A 13,793-nucleotide genomic window follows, 5' to 3' on the forward strand; every position below is an offset into this window, starting at 1 on the left:
GTTCGATTTTTCGGTTTGAATCGAATTCTGCTCAGCCCTACCCACAACTCCTATAACCACCTATTGCACAACTTTTTTCACTTGCCTACTTGCCCACTTTCATAGCTATTTTCAGTAGATATTTTTAGATATTGAATAAATAATAGTTATCTTAAGTAATTATTTAATTGATCTGGCTCCATACAATTAATAGTATTGACTATTAGTCTTCTGTCGAATTTGATCACATTAAATTAATAATTTAATTTGATATTTCGCACCATTAATTAACGATATTTAAAAATATTAAAATTAAATTATGGTATAAATAAATTATTATAAAATAAAATAAAAGTATTGTAAATTACATAAATAATTATTTGTTACTTAAAAGAACTACTCTAAATAGATATTATGAAAAAAGTTTATAGATAATATTTCCTTAATATTTTTAGGTATTATTATTATTATTATTATTATTATTATTATTATTATTATTATTATTAATAATAAAAAAGAATAATAATGTCAATCAAAAGTTTACTCTTTTTAAAGTAGTATTTATAGAAAACACAAAAATAAAAAATTTTTAAAAAATATTATTAAAATAGTTCAATAATTTGTTATTTATTATTCTTCTCTTGTAATGAGATAAAAATCTGATATTTATTAACATAATGTTATTGTATGAAATAAAATTTATTTGATCATATATAAGGTCATCTTAAATTTCGTTTAACAATGATACTAATAGTTAATGTAAATTTAATAATTAAATAGTTAAATAATTTAAAACCAATTAAAATGATACTAACAGAAAAACAAATAATACAAAAATAATAGTAAAAAAATAATTTGAATTTCCATACAACTTTTGATGGGAACTCAAGCATTACTTTTAGTTTAGAAGATTTAACTAACTTAAAAGAAAAAAAAAGGTAGTGTAATATGTTAAAAAAATTTAAAATATATCAAAAAGTATTTATTTGTAGTAATAAAATGAAAAAATTTTAAAAAAATTAAAACATTCGAGTAAAATGATTACGATACAGTAATTAATATAATAAATTATATTTTATTATAAATAAAATTTTTTCAAATATATATATATATATATATATATATATATATATATATATATATATATATATATATATAACTGAAAAGAAAAAAAAAGTAGTATAATATGTTAATAATTTAAAATATATCAAAAAGTATTTATTTGTAGTAATAAAATGAAAAAATTTAAAAAAAATTAAAACATTCGAGTAAAATGATTACAATACAACAATTAAAATAACAAATTATATTTTATTATAAATAAATATGTTTTAAATATATATATATATATATATATATATATATATATATATATATATATATATATATATATATATATATATATAAAAAAAAAAAAAAATAGTATAATATGTTAAAAAATTTTAAAATATATCAGAAAGTATTTATTTACAGTAATAAAATGAAAAAACTTAAAAAAAAAATTAAAACATCTGAGTAAAATTATTACAATACAGTAATTAAAATAATAAATTATATTTTATTATAAATAAAAATGTTTCAAATATATATATATTAAATAAAAATATTTCAAATATATATATTTGAAACATTTTTATTTATAATAAATATAATTTATTATTTTAATAACTGTATTGTAATCATTTACTCGAATGTTTTAATTTTTTTTTAATTTTTTCATTTTATTACTACAAATAAATACTTTCTGATATATTTTAAATTTTTTTAACATATTATACTACTTTTTTCTTCTTTTCAGTTATATATATATTTACAATTAATTTTACCATCAATTTTAAAAATAAATTTAATATTAAAGTTAAAAATTCAATTTTGAAACATAAAAATTTGTATTTATTTATTTTATTTTTATAGAGTCAAAATTTTAATTTTTTTATTATATTAATTATAAAATATTTTTTTAAAGCACTAATTAATGGCTATTCCGATGGCAAGCCTTAGCCATTGCTTTTACTTCCCTAATTGCCATAAGTATGGCGTGTCGTCTAAGTGTAAGATTTGTTTGTCATTGCTATTGAAGCTATTGGTAAAAAAATAATTTTTTTAAATATATTAATTAATGAATATTAAAAAATAATTAATAATTAAATTTAATTAATTTTAATTATAAAATATTAAAATAATAAAATAATTTTTTTAAACAAATATTATCTATTTAAAAAAATAATTTTAAATTCTGAAATTCAATATTAAATAGAAATGAAGAGTACTTGTTGCTTTTACAGGATGGTATTGAGCTTAAACTCATTGAAGAATGGGATTAACGTAAAATATCTCAACACACATTTAAGCTTTTAAAGCTTAAATTTATTATTTTTTTTTATGATATTTTAACTCTTTAATAAAGCTTCATTAAAAAGTTGACATTTCAATATTGTGTTTCACTCAATTTCTTGAAAAATAAGTTTAAGGATTATATAATAGAATTGATTGTCCATATTTTAGTTTCACATTCAAAATAAATGCATGCATCATCTAAAATTGATTTTTAAATATTGACCATTTCTTTTTTTTTATCTGACTATCAAATATTTTTTTACTCACTTTTTTTCAAATAATTCCTCTCATCTTTATGACATACTCTTATATATATATATAGAAATTAAAATAACAAGGGAAAAAAGAGAGCAGAGATGAAAATGTAACTTTATTGTTTAATTTTTTAAATTTAGTGATTTAATTTTATATTTTCAAAATTAGCCATTAATATTTTAATTCATTTATTCACTTTTAATATTTTCTAAGCCAAATAAAAAAAAAGTTGAAATTTTAAAAGTTTTACCAATATTATCTATCAATAAAAATATATTTTTTAATATTCAACGAAAGAAAATTTTTAAATAATTTTTTAATTTTGCTTTTTTTTTCTATAAAAACATTTCATGGAAAAATTCATTTATTTATTTAAATAAATAAAATTTAGTCTTCTAAATATGCGTGTCAATAGCGAAGAGAATACGCTAAAAGAAAAGAGTTTTCTAGCCAACTGAAATAAGAAGATGACTTAGAAAAAAAAAAAAAGGCAAATTAATTTTTTTACTGTTCTTATAAATAGGAAAAGTGTGCTCTAAAATCACATTCAACATTCATGATTGATTAGATATTTTTAAAGATAATTTTAATAATATTCAATTAAAATTCATATCATGTCGGTGAATAAATAATGTTTCAATAAATAAATGTTTTTGATGCATTGAGACAAGACCACCCAGCAAAGCCATGACGTCACTTTTATTATTGGCTTCCCTGATTCTTAAGGCTTTTTTCAAAAAGGGGATTAGGAAAACTAAAAAAATTTATGAAATTTTATTGGGGTAATTTATAAAGTAGGCATAGGGCCAATGAGGCCAATTACCTCACTGTCCCACTCTTAAAATTATTGGTTCTGTCCATATATACAATCAAAACTTCATACGAACAGACCACAATTATTTCAGCGTGGGGCTCGCCAGCTACAGAGATTCTCTGACTTGCGCAGCTTTACACAGACAAGCCCCGCCATGCAGAGCCTTGCATATTTTTTTCTTCAGAAATTGTAAAGAGTCAAAGAAGGCTAAGAAATAAAATGGCAAAACATAAGGCATAATCTCATAGTATTTAATACGTATATACATAGAGATTCACCTATTTAATGTGAATATCACGTATTTATATCAACCCCAAATACCTCAAGCTCATCACAATCACCCTCATCTTCTCTACTTGGCCGCAAAATTAAAAATTTTCAATACTAAAATGAAGAAAGCTCAGCTTGTGTTCATCCCCTGGCCCGACATTGGCCACCTTGTCTCAGAGGTGGAGGCAGCAAAGCTACTTCTTACCCACCATCAACAGCTCTCCATCACAGTCCTTATCCTCAACCATTCTTCTGTCAACCCCAAAGTTCATAACTACATCGAATCGCAGCAAGCTTCCTTGTCTACTATATCCAATCGTCTCCGAATCATTGATCTACCCAAAGGCGAGACTGACTTTTCTTTCGTTGAGAGACAGAAACCCCATGTCAAAGAAGCTGTGTTGAAGATTACTCAGTCTGAGTCAAACATCGAATCGCCCCAGTTGGCTGGTTTTGTTGTCGATATGTTGTGCACGCCCATAATAGATGTGGCCAATGAATTTGGTGTTCCATCTTACATTTTCTTTCCTTCAAGTGCAGCTTCTCTTGGTTTATTGCTTTATGTTCAGAAGATTCATGATGAAGAGAAATTTGACCCCAACGAGTTTAAAGACTCAGATGCTACGTTACCGGTGCCGAGTTTGGTAAACCCATTTCCTGCTAAGGTTATGCCTTTTGCGATATTAAGCAGAGAGTTTCCTTTTCTACTTAACAATGCGAGGAGGTTCAGAGAAACAAAGGGTATTATGGTAAATACATTTTTGGAGCTCGAATACCATGCGATCGAGTCTTTCAAAATGCTTCCCGTTTACCCTGTGGGACCTATTTTGCATTTGGGGTCGGATGGAACCAACGCTCACCAAGAAATCATGCAGTGGCTAGATGATCAGCCTCCATCATCAGTAGTGTTCTTGTGCTTCGGGAGCATGGGAAGTTTTGGTGAGGATCAAGTGAAAGAGATTGCATGTGCGTTAGAGCATAGTGGTCATCGATTCTTGTGGTCCTTACGGCGGTCACCATGTCCAGGTATCGTAGCATCTACTTGTGACTATGAGGATCCACAGGAAGTCTTGCCGGAAGGATTCTTGGATCGAATGGCTGGAGTTGGAAAGGTAACGGGATGGTCTCCACAAGCGGCTGTCTTGGCCCATCCAGCTATAGGAGGATTTGTTTCACATTGTGGATGGAATTCTGTGCTTGAAAGCATATGGTTTGGTGTCCCAATTGCTGCGTGGCCAATGTATGGAGAGCAACAATTTAATGCCTTTGAAATGGTAATGGAGTTGGGATTGGCAGTGGAAATTAAAATGGATTATAGGAATGACAGTGGAATAATTGTGAATTGTGATGAAATAGAGAGAGGAATAAGGGGTTTAATGGAGCATGATAGTGAGAAAAGAAAGAAAGTAAAGGAGATGAGTGAGAAGAGTAGAATGGCCTTAGTGGATGGTGGATCTTCATACTTTTGTTTAGATGGTCTCATAAAAGAAGTGATAGATAATTTAACATAAAATAATTGTATTAAAGTTTTTATTTTTATATATAGTTAGATAGTATTTCCATCAACTTATATGTATCTCATCGTTTAAATGAATTTATAATTATATTTTGAAGTTTTATTTATGTTGTATTAAAAAATTAGTATTGAGTTTTAAACTATGCAAATTAAAAATGAGCGTAAAATGTAAATATATAAAATTAATTTATTATTTGATATATATATATAATGTCGTAAATACATATTGAAGTAAATTTAAATAAGAAAAATATGTGAATCAAATTATATTATGACTATAGGTGGCAAAAAATTTTGTGGTAAAATATACAAAATCATCAATAAAATCTAAAAAAGCAACAAATATGGGTTTGTTTTTCATCGTTAAAAATCTATTAAATGCAATGAAAAATATTTTGGTCCTCTTAAAATTAATACTTAAATATTATCTTTTAATTTCTGCCGTTAAATATTTGCAAATTCATTTTTTAAATGTTATCTTTCAATTAAAATTCATATCATGTTGGTGAATAAATAATGTTTTAATAAATAAATGTTTTTGATGCATGGAGATAAGACCACCCAGCGAAGCCATGACGTCACTTTTATTATTGGCTTCCATGATTCTCTTTCCTTGCAGCGACTTCCAGCACGAAGCACAAGTAGCTAGTGCAGCTACAAAGACAAGTACCACAAGTTCAATCTTTCTTCGATCCTTGGCAGCAAAACGATACAATAACTTTAGTAAAATGGAGAAAGCACAGCTGGTGTTCGTCCCCTGGCCTGGTATGGGCCATCTTGTATCCGCAGTGGAGCTAGCAAAGCATATTCTCACCCGCGACCACCGACTCTCCGTCACTGTCCTTATCCTCCAGCTATCTTTCATCAACTCCAAGCAGGTTCATAACTACATTGAATAGCTTCAAGCTTCCTCCTCCACTATATCCAATTCTCTCCGATTCATTGTTTTGCCGAAAGATGAGCCTGAATTATTTAATTTCACTTCTTTTATCGAGAGACAGAAACCCCATGTTAAAGAAGCTGTGTTAAAGATCATTCAATCAGAGTCGACCACTGACTCGCCTTCACCTCGACTGGGAGGTTTTGTTTTAGATCTGTTTTGCGCGCCGATGATTGATGTGGCTAACGACTTTGATGTTCCGTCTTACATTTACTTTACTTCAAGTGCAGCTTTTCTTGGTCTGATGCTTTATTTACAGAAGATTCATGATGAAGAGAAATTTGACCCCATTGAGTTCAAGAACTCGGATGCTGAGTTACCAGTACCGAGCTTAGTAAACCCATTTCCTGCAAGGGTTATGCCTTATGCGATGTTAAGAAGAGAGTTGCTTTCTCCTACATTAGAGAATGCAAGAAGATATAGAGAAGTTAAGGGTATCATCGTAAATACATTTTTGGAGTTCGAATCCTATGCGATTCAGTCTTTAAAAATGCCTCCTGTGTATCCTGTGGGACCCATTTTGGATATTGGGTCGGTCGGAAGCAACGCACCCCAGGAAATAATGCAATGGCTTGACAACCAACCTCTTTCATCAGTAGTGTTCTTGTGTTTTGGAAGCATGGGAAGTTTTAGCGAGGATCAAGTAAAAGAGATTGCATGTGCGCTAGAACACAGTGGGTATCGATTCTTGTGGGCCCTCCGCCGACCACCACTTCCGGGAAAACTAGCATCTCCGAGTGACTATGAGGATCCACAAGAGGTTTTGCCTGAAGGATTCTTGGATCGAACAGCTGGAATTGGAAAGGTGATAGGGTGGGCTCCACAAGTTGCCATCTTGGCCCATCAAGCTGTGGAGGTTTTGTATCGCATTGCGGGTGGAATTCTGTGCTGGAGAGCATATGGTTTGGGGTTCCAATCGCCGCGTGGCCAATATATTCAGAGCAACAACTTAATGCATTCGAGATGGTGTTTGAGTTAGGATTAGCAGTGGAGATTAAAATAGATTATAGTAAGGACAGTGAAATAATTGTGCAGTGTGATGAAATAGAGAGAGGGATAAGGTGTTTGATGGAGCACGATACTGAAAAAAGGAAGAAAGTTAAGGAAATGAGTGAAAAAAGTAGAAAGGCTTTAATGGAGGGTGGATCTTCATACTTTTGGTTAGGTCATTTCATAAGAAATGTTATGGATAATTAAGGGTTAGCACTTGATTTAAATTGAATCAGATTGAATCGAATTAAATTAAATGATGAAAATTGAATTATAAATTTTAAAAATCAAATCGACTGAAATGGATGAAAAATTGAATCGAATCAAATTGTTTTATTTTGATTTGGTTCAGTTCAAAGTGATCGGTTTTAATTTTTAATTATTTTTTAATATAAATTTGATTTTTAAGTTATTTGATTTGATTTTGATATTGATTTAAACCTAATAATCATTAATCAATAAAATTAAATAATTTACATATATAAAATTACATATAATTCATAAATATCTCATAAAAATAAATTAATTAAAAAAATAATAAAATTGTTCAGTTTGATTCTGTTTAATTGATTTTTTTTTTCTCTTTAAAATTGAATCGAGCTAAAATAATTAAAATTTTTATAATATAAAATAAAATCAAATTTAATAAAATTATCTTAAAAATTACATTAAATTATCAAATTAAAGTGATTCGATTCGGTTTAAACTGAATAATACTCATTCATATTGACAATTTGACATAAAATAATAATAAAAAAATTGCAATGAAAATTTTATTTTAAAATTTATATCACTTTAATTTTTATCGATATATATAATTTTTGTAAAAAAAAAACTATTAATTATCTATATGGGTGAATAAATAATATAATATTTTAATAAATAAATATTTATCTATAAAAGCCAGACTACCATTATTGAGTTATATAAAAATAAGAGTCTCGTTGAACTTATCATAATTTTAATAATGATCCCTTTCAGTAAAGGCTACTTAGCGAAGCCATGACGTCATTTTTATATTATTATACGTTCACGGCTCTTTCCTTATGGCGACGTCCAACACTGAACGCAATTAGCTAGTGCGCTGCTACACATAATACCACAAACTCATTCTTATCTTCTACACTTCGGCAGCAAAACAATACAGTGTCTTTTGTAAAATGGAGAAAGCACAGCTGGTGTTCATTCCCTTGCCTGTTATGGGCCATATTGTATCCGCAGTTGAGGTCGCAAAGCTACTTCTGACCCGCGATCACCGACTCTCCATCACGGTCCTTATCCTCAACCTCTCTTTTGTCAACTCCAACCAGGTTCATAACTACATTGAATCGTTTGAAGCTTCCTCTTCCACTATATCTAATCGTCTCCAATTCATTGTTCTACCTGAAGACGAGACTGAATTGTTTAATTTCACTTCTTCTATTGAGATACAGAAACCCCATGTTAAAGAAGCTGTGTTGAAGATCACCCAGTCAAAGTTAATTGCCGACTCACCGGCACCTCGACTAGCAGGTTTTGTTATAGATATGTTTTGCACAACGATGATTGATGTGGCCAATGACTTTGGTGTTCCATCATACATTTTTTTTACTTCAGGTGCCGCTGTTCTTGGTCTCCTGCTTTATGTGCAGAAGATTCATGATGAAGAGAAAGTTGACCCTATTGAGTTCAAGAACTCAGATGCTGAGTTATCAGTACCAAGTTTAGTAAACCCATTTCCTGCTAAGGCTATGCCTTCTTCGTTGTTGAGTAGACAGTGGCTTCCTGTTTTACTTGACAACGCTAGAAGGTTCGGAGAAGCTAGGGGTATTATAGTAAATACATTCGTGGAGCTGGAATCCTATGCGGTTGAGTCTTTGAAAATGGGTGTTTACCCTGTGGGACCCATTTTAAATGTGGGGTTGGATGGAAGAAACACTCACCAAGAAATCATGCAATGGCTTGACGATCAGCCGCCATCATCGGTGGTATTCTTGTGCTTTGGGAGCCAAGGAAGCTTTGGTGAGGATCAAGTGAAAGAGATTGCCTATGCGCTAGAGCGCAGTAGGTATCGATTCTTATGGTCCCTGCGACGACCATCCCCTCCGGGTCTCTTACCATCTCCAAGTGACTATGAGGATCCACAGGAGGTCTTGCCTGAAGGATTCTTAAATCGAGTGACAGGACTTGGAAAGGTGATAGGATGGGCTCCACAAGTGACCATCTTGGCCCATCCAGCCGTAGGAGGATTTGTTTCACATTGTGGATGGAATTCTGTGCTTGAAAGCATATGGTTTGGTGTCCCAATTGCGACATGGCCAATGTATGCAGAGCAACAATTTAATGCCTTTGAAATGGTGACAGAGTTGGAATTAGCAGTGGAAATTAAAATGGATTATAGGAATGACAGTGGAGTAATTGTGAATTGTAATGAAATAGAGAGAGGAATAAGAAGTTTGATGGAACATGATAGTAAGAAAATGAAGAAAGTAAAGGAGATGAGTGAGAAGAGCAGAAGGGCCTTAATGGATGGTGGATCTTCATACTGTTGTTTAGGTCGTCTCATAAAAAATTTTATGGACGATTTAACTTAAAATATTAGATTTGGAACTTTCTCTTTGCTTCATAATAACAAAAGTAAAATTCCTTGATTGCTTATCAAAAAATTATAAATGTATTACTTTTTATTTTTAATATGCATACACACATAGTTTATCTATTATTATTCCATCCTCTAAAATTTTTATTAAATAAAAAAAATATATAAATTATTGATACATGCCATTCTGCTCAAGTATAAAAATATGAATTTTTTTTGTTTAAATTCGATTGATCATAAATCTAAGATATAATATATATAATATGAATCACCTATTAAATATATATGAGACATAGAGACTAGAGAGAGAAGAGCAAAAATAGATTTATTGGAGTTATGATAAAGGCACAAGGATAAATTTGATAGAAATTAAAATCTCAATATGTATAAGGCTATACAATATAATAAATAGCTAAAAGTATATTATATAATAAATTGCATATTAACCATTAACTTTAAAGTAATTAATAATTTAAGTGTAATTTTTAAATAGTAATTACATTAAATTATTTTAAAAATTAAAATTAAAATCCAAATCAATGTATGTGATCATTTATTTTTTGAGAGAATTTTTATAAAATTATGATCATTAACCGAGTGTTATGGTAATATAGAGTTATTGTTATAAAATTTGGACTAATTCATGGTTGATCCCGTGAACAACACAAAAAATTGAGTTGGTTCTCTCATTGAACTAGATAAGAAATTGACAGGAAAAAAATCAATTGATTCAGTGGTTGAACTGGTTATTCATTGACCCAATCACTCGTTGAGCTGATCGATTTAAAAATTTTAAAATTAAAAATCTTAAAAATATCAATGATATGATATTTTAATATTTAAATTTATATTTAGTCAATGAATAAGATATTATTTAGCTAATATATTTTTATTATAGTAATACAAGAAATTTTATAAAATGATATTTATTTTTTATATTTATTTATTTCGTTTCATTCCAAGTGCTTTTTAAGTTTTTTCATAAGGAAAAAAGAAATAACAAATAAACAACCTTATTTTTATATAAAAAAATTATTGGTTAAAGTATCTTCATATTTAATTAAGATCAAAAAAATATAATAAAAAAGAGATAAATATATTGGAATGGCAACAGCAAAGGATAAAATTAAAAAAAAATCAATTAATATTTACTTTTTTAAAAAAGTAAGTGAAATGGTATAAAATTTTTTTTAAATATCACTTAAAATGAAACGAAAAGAGTAATATATACTTAATATTTTATAAAAAAATATTTTTATTTTATATATTAATTATAAATATTGAGAATAAAAAACTTAAAATTTTAATATTTTAATATTTTCAATATAAAATTTAAAAATATTATTGAGATATATGTAAATATAACTTGATAAATATTAAAATATTTATTTTAAAAATAAAATTTAGTTGATTAAACTATTCTAATTATATTAATAAGTGTAATATTTATAGTTAATATATATTTAATTAATTTGTAAAACTTTATTAGTTGAACCAGTGAACTTTTAACTCATTCTTCACGTAAGTTCTGAATCGAATTTAATATCCATAGAAAAATGTAATACAATGTTAAGTAATCGTTGATGTATATTGCGAAATTAAAAAAATATCACTGAATATATTCTCTTTTCATGGGCTCAATCACGTTTCGGAAGGTGGCGTAAAGGATAAGGTAGCCTAAAACGACAGAAACTCGCACAGAAGGACTCCGACCAGCAAAGCCAAGACGTCACATGCATTATTGGCTCTAATAAATATATATTAATTAAAAATTAATTTTAAAATTAAATTTAATATATTTTTCAATAATTTTTTCCCCAACAAATAGCCACCCTCAAGTACTACTTCAGCCACAAATACCTCAGCCTTATCGCGATCGTCCTCATTACTTATCTTCTACACTTTGCAGCAAAACTAAGAATACTCTATCAGTATAAAATGGAGAAAGCCCAGCTTGTTTTCGTCCCCGCCCCTGGTATGGGCCATATTGTATCGGCGGTGGAAGTAGCAAAGGTTCTTCTTACCCGCTGCCATCAGCTCTCCGTCACTGTCCTTATCCTCAATCATTCTTCTATCAACTCCAAAGTTCATAGCTACATTGAATCTCAGCGAGCTTCCTCCTCTATTGTATCTACTCGTCTCCGATTCATTGATCTGCCCAAAGATGAGACTGAATTATTGAGTTTCTTTTCTTTCGTCAACAGTCAGAAATCCCATGTCAAAGAAGCTGTGTTGAAGATCACTCAGTCTGACTTTGTGTCAAGCGTTGACTCGCCTCAGCTGGTAGGTTTTGTTGTTGATACATTATGCGCGTCGATGATAGATGTGGCTAATGAATTTGGGGTTCCGTCTTACATTTTCTTTTCGTCGGGTGCAGCTTTTCTTGGCTTCATGCTTTATGTGCAAAAGATTTATGATGAAGAGAAATTTGACCCCACTGAGCTCAAGGACTCAGATGCTGAGTTGCAAGTGTTAAGTTTGATAAACCCATTTCCTGGTAGGGTCATGCCTTCTGCAATGTTGAGCAAAGATTGGTTTCCTTCTATACTTGACAACATAAGAAGGTTCAGAGAAGCTAATGGTATTATAGTGAATACATTCTTGGAGTTGGAATCCTATGCGATTGAGTCTTTAAAAATGCCTCCTGTTTACCCTGTGGGACCTATTTTAGATATGGGGTCAGATGGAAGAAACACTCATAAGGAAATCATGCGATGGCTTGATGATCAGCCTCCATCGACAGTAGTATTCCTGTGCTTTGGGAGCAAGGGAACTTTTAGTCAGAATCAAGTGACAGAGATTGCTTGCGCCTTAGAGCATAGTGGTCATCGATTCTTGTGGTCACTGCGCCGACCGGCACCTCCGGGTCTCCTAGCATCTCCTAGTGATTATGAGGATCCACAAGAAGTCTTGCCCGAAGGATTCTTGGATCGAACTACTGGGATTGGAAAGGTCATAGGATGGGCTCCACAAGTGGCTGTATTGGGCCATCCAGCAGTAGGAGGATTTGTTTCACATTGTGGATGGAATTCTATACTGGAAAGCATATGGTTTGGTGTCCCAATTGCCACTTGGCCACTGTTTGCAGAGCAACAATTTAATGCATTTGAAATGGTGGTAGAGTTGGGATTGGCGGTAGAAATTAAAATGGATTATAGGAATGACAGTGGAGTAATTGTAAACTGTGATGAGATAGAGAGAGGAATTAGGTGTTTGATGAAGCATGATGGTGAGAAAAGGAGGAAGGTGAAGGAGATTAGTGAGAAAAGTAGAAGGGCTTTAATGGAAGGTGGATCTTCGTACTCTTATTTAGGCAGTCTAATAAAAGATGTAATGGATAATTTATCATAAAATAATTGTAATAAAGTTTAATTTTTATTTATAGTTAAATATTATTCATCAACTTATAAATTATATATATCAAAATTATTTTATTTTTAAAAAAATATTTCATTTAAAAATTACTATCAAGTATTTAATTATGAGAGTCGAAATTTCAATAATAAATTATAGATTACCTACGCCTAGAGATTAAAGGAGCGGAAGCATGGTGATTGGTTCATTAAAACATTAAATTTCAAAAATTTTCTTATAGGATTTCATGCATCGTGCCATATCTCTTATGTGCCTAATTAATTTCAATGGTTAATTGCATATTAAAACACTTTTAATATGTATTAGGATCTATGTTTGTCATTCAAGACTGTGAATTAATAAATTAATTCATTTAAACCCTAGTTTAAAAGAGGAATTTAAAGAGGAATTTGAGCACTAACCTCTTTGATGCACTATGGATGCAATTGGCACCATTAGGAAGCATCTAGGACCCCAAGTGTTGTCCCTCTAGCTTGTTCACATCAAGATCACCAATGGACAGCCCCCAAATAAGCTTTTCAAGCCTTGTTAACCAATTATAATTTGGGTTTTTGCCTTTAGAGAGATTGTATGTGTATATAGGACACTAGAAATAATTTCTAGCAATTTTAATTCAAAAGAATTTGGGTTATTCTCTTTGAATTGATGAGAAAGCAAGAAGAGGAGAGGGAGAGAAAATTGTGCCGCTACCTTGAGGAAGAGAGAATGTTTTGTTTTGTTCTTCTTTCTTTTCCGTTTT

At 30.1% G+C, this 13,793-nt stretch overlaps 3 protein-coding genes and 1 pseudogene across 6 annotated transcripts; all 4 read left to right on the plus strand.

Moving 5' to 3' along the window:
* Positions 1-3,480: 3,480 nt before the first annotated feature.
* LOC131169614 (anthocyanidin 3-O-glucosyltransferase 2-like) lies at positions 3,481-5,278 on the plus strand. The gene has a single exon (XM_058128794.1). The coding sequence runs from the start codon at positions 3,775-3,777 to the stop codon at positions 5,164-5,166; it is 1,392 nt and encodes a 463-aa protein (XP_057984777.1). The 5' UTR covers positions 3,481-3,774; the 3' UTR covers positions 5,167-5,278.
* A 595-nt stretch (positions 5,279-5,873) lies between these two features.
* LOC131169615 (anthocyanidin 3-O-glucosyltransferase 2-like) lies at positions 5,874-7,328 on the plus strand (annotated as a pseudogene).
* Positions 7,329-8,200: 872 nt separating this feature from the next.
* On the plus strand, positions 8,201-9,690 carry LOC110658731 (anthocyanidin 3-O-glucosyltransferase 2). 4 transcript variants are annotated; one of them, XM_021816463.2, is made up of 3 exons: positions 8,201-8,411; positions 8,535-8,613; positions 8,698-9,690. In XM_021816463.2, the coding sequence occupies exons 1-3, from the start codon at positions 8,262-8,264 to the stop codon at positions 9,672-9,674; spliced, it is 1,206 nt and encodes a 401-aa protein (XP_021672155.2). In that variant the 5' UTR covers positions 8,201-8,261; the 3' UTR covers positions 9,675-9,690. The 4 variants fall into 4 exon arrangements, with proteins under 4 accessions (XP_021672155.2, XP_021672153.2, XP_021672154.2 ...); XM_021816461.2 differs by having other exon boundaries at positions 8,201-8,613; XM_021816462.2 differs by having other exon boundaries at positions 8,202-8,411; positions 8,535-9,690.
* Positions 9,691-11,575: 1,885 nt separating this feature from the next.
* On the plus strand, positions 11,576-13,069 carry LOC110655632 (anthocyanidin 3-O-glucosyltransferase 1-like). The gene has a single exon (XM_058128795.1). It carries the CDS (start codon positions 11,618-11,620, stop codon positions 13,028-13,030), a length of 1,413 nt encoding a protein of 470 aa, XP_057984778.1. The 5' UTR covers positions 11,576-11,617; the 3' UTR covers positions 13,031-13,069.
* Positions 13,070-13,793: the final 724 nt, after the last annotated feature.

Source organism: Hevea brasiliensis, chromosome 10 (genome assembly GCF_030052815.1).
Source record: "Hevea brasiliensis isolate MT/VB/25A 57/8 chromosome 10, ASM3005281v1, whole genome shotgun sequence".
NCBI classification, from domain to species: Eukaryota; Viridiplantae; Streptophyta; class Magnoliopsida; order Malpighiales; family Euphorbiaceae; genus Hevea; species Hevea brasiliensis.

Bases quoted from the DNA above. Each gene is read 5' to 3' on its own strand.
- LOC131169614 (XM_058128794.1), top strand. From the start codon at position 3,775: ATGAAGAAAGCTCAGCTTGTGTTCATCCCCTGGCCCGACATTGGCCAC.
- LOC110658731 (XM_021816460.2), top strand. From the start codon at position 8,262: ATGGAGAAAGCACAGCTGGTGTTCATTCCCTTGCCTGTTATGGGCCAT.
- LOC110655632 (XM_058128795.1), top strand. From the start codon at position 11,618: ATGGAGAAAGCCCAGCTTGTTTTCGTCCCCGCCCCTGGTATGGGCCAT.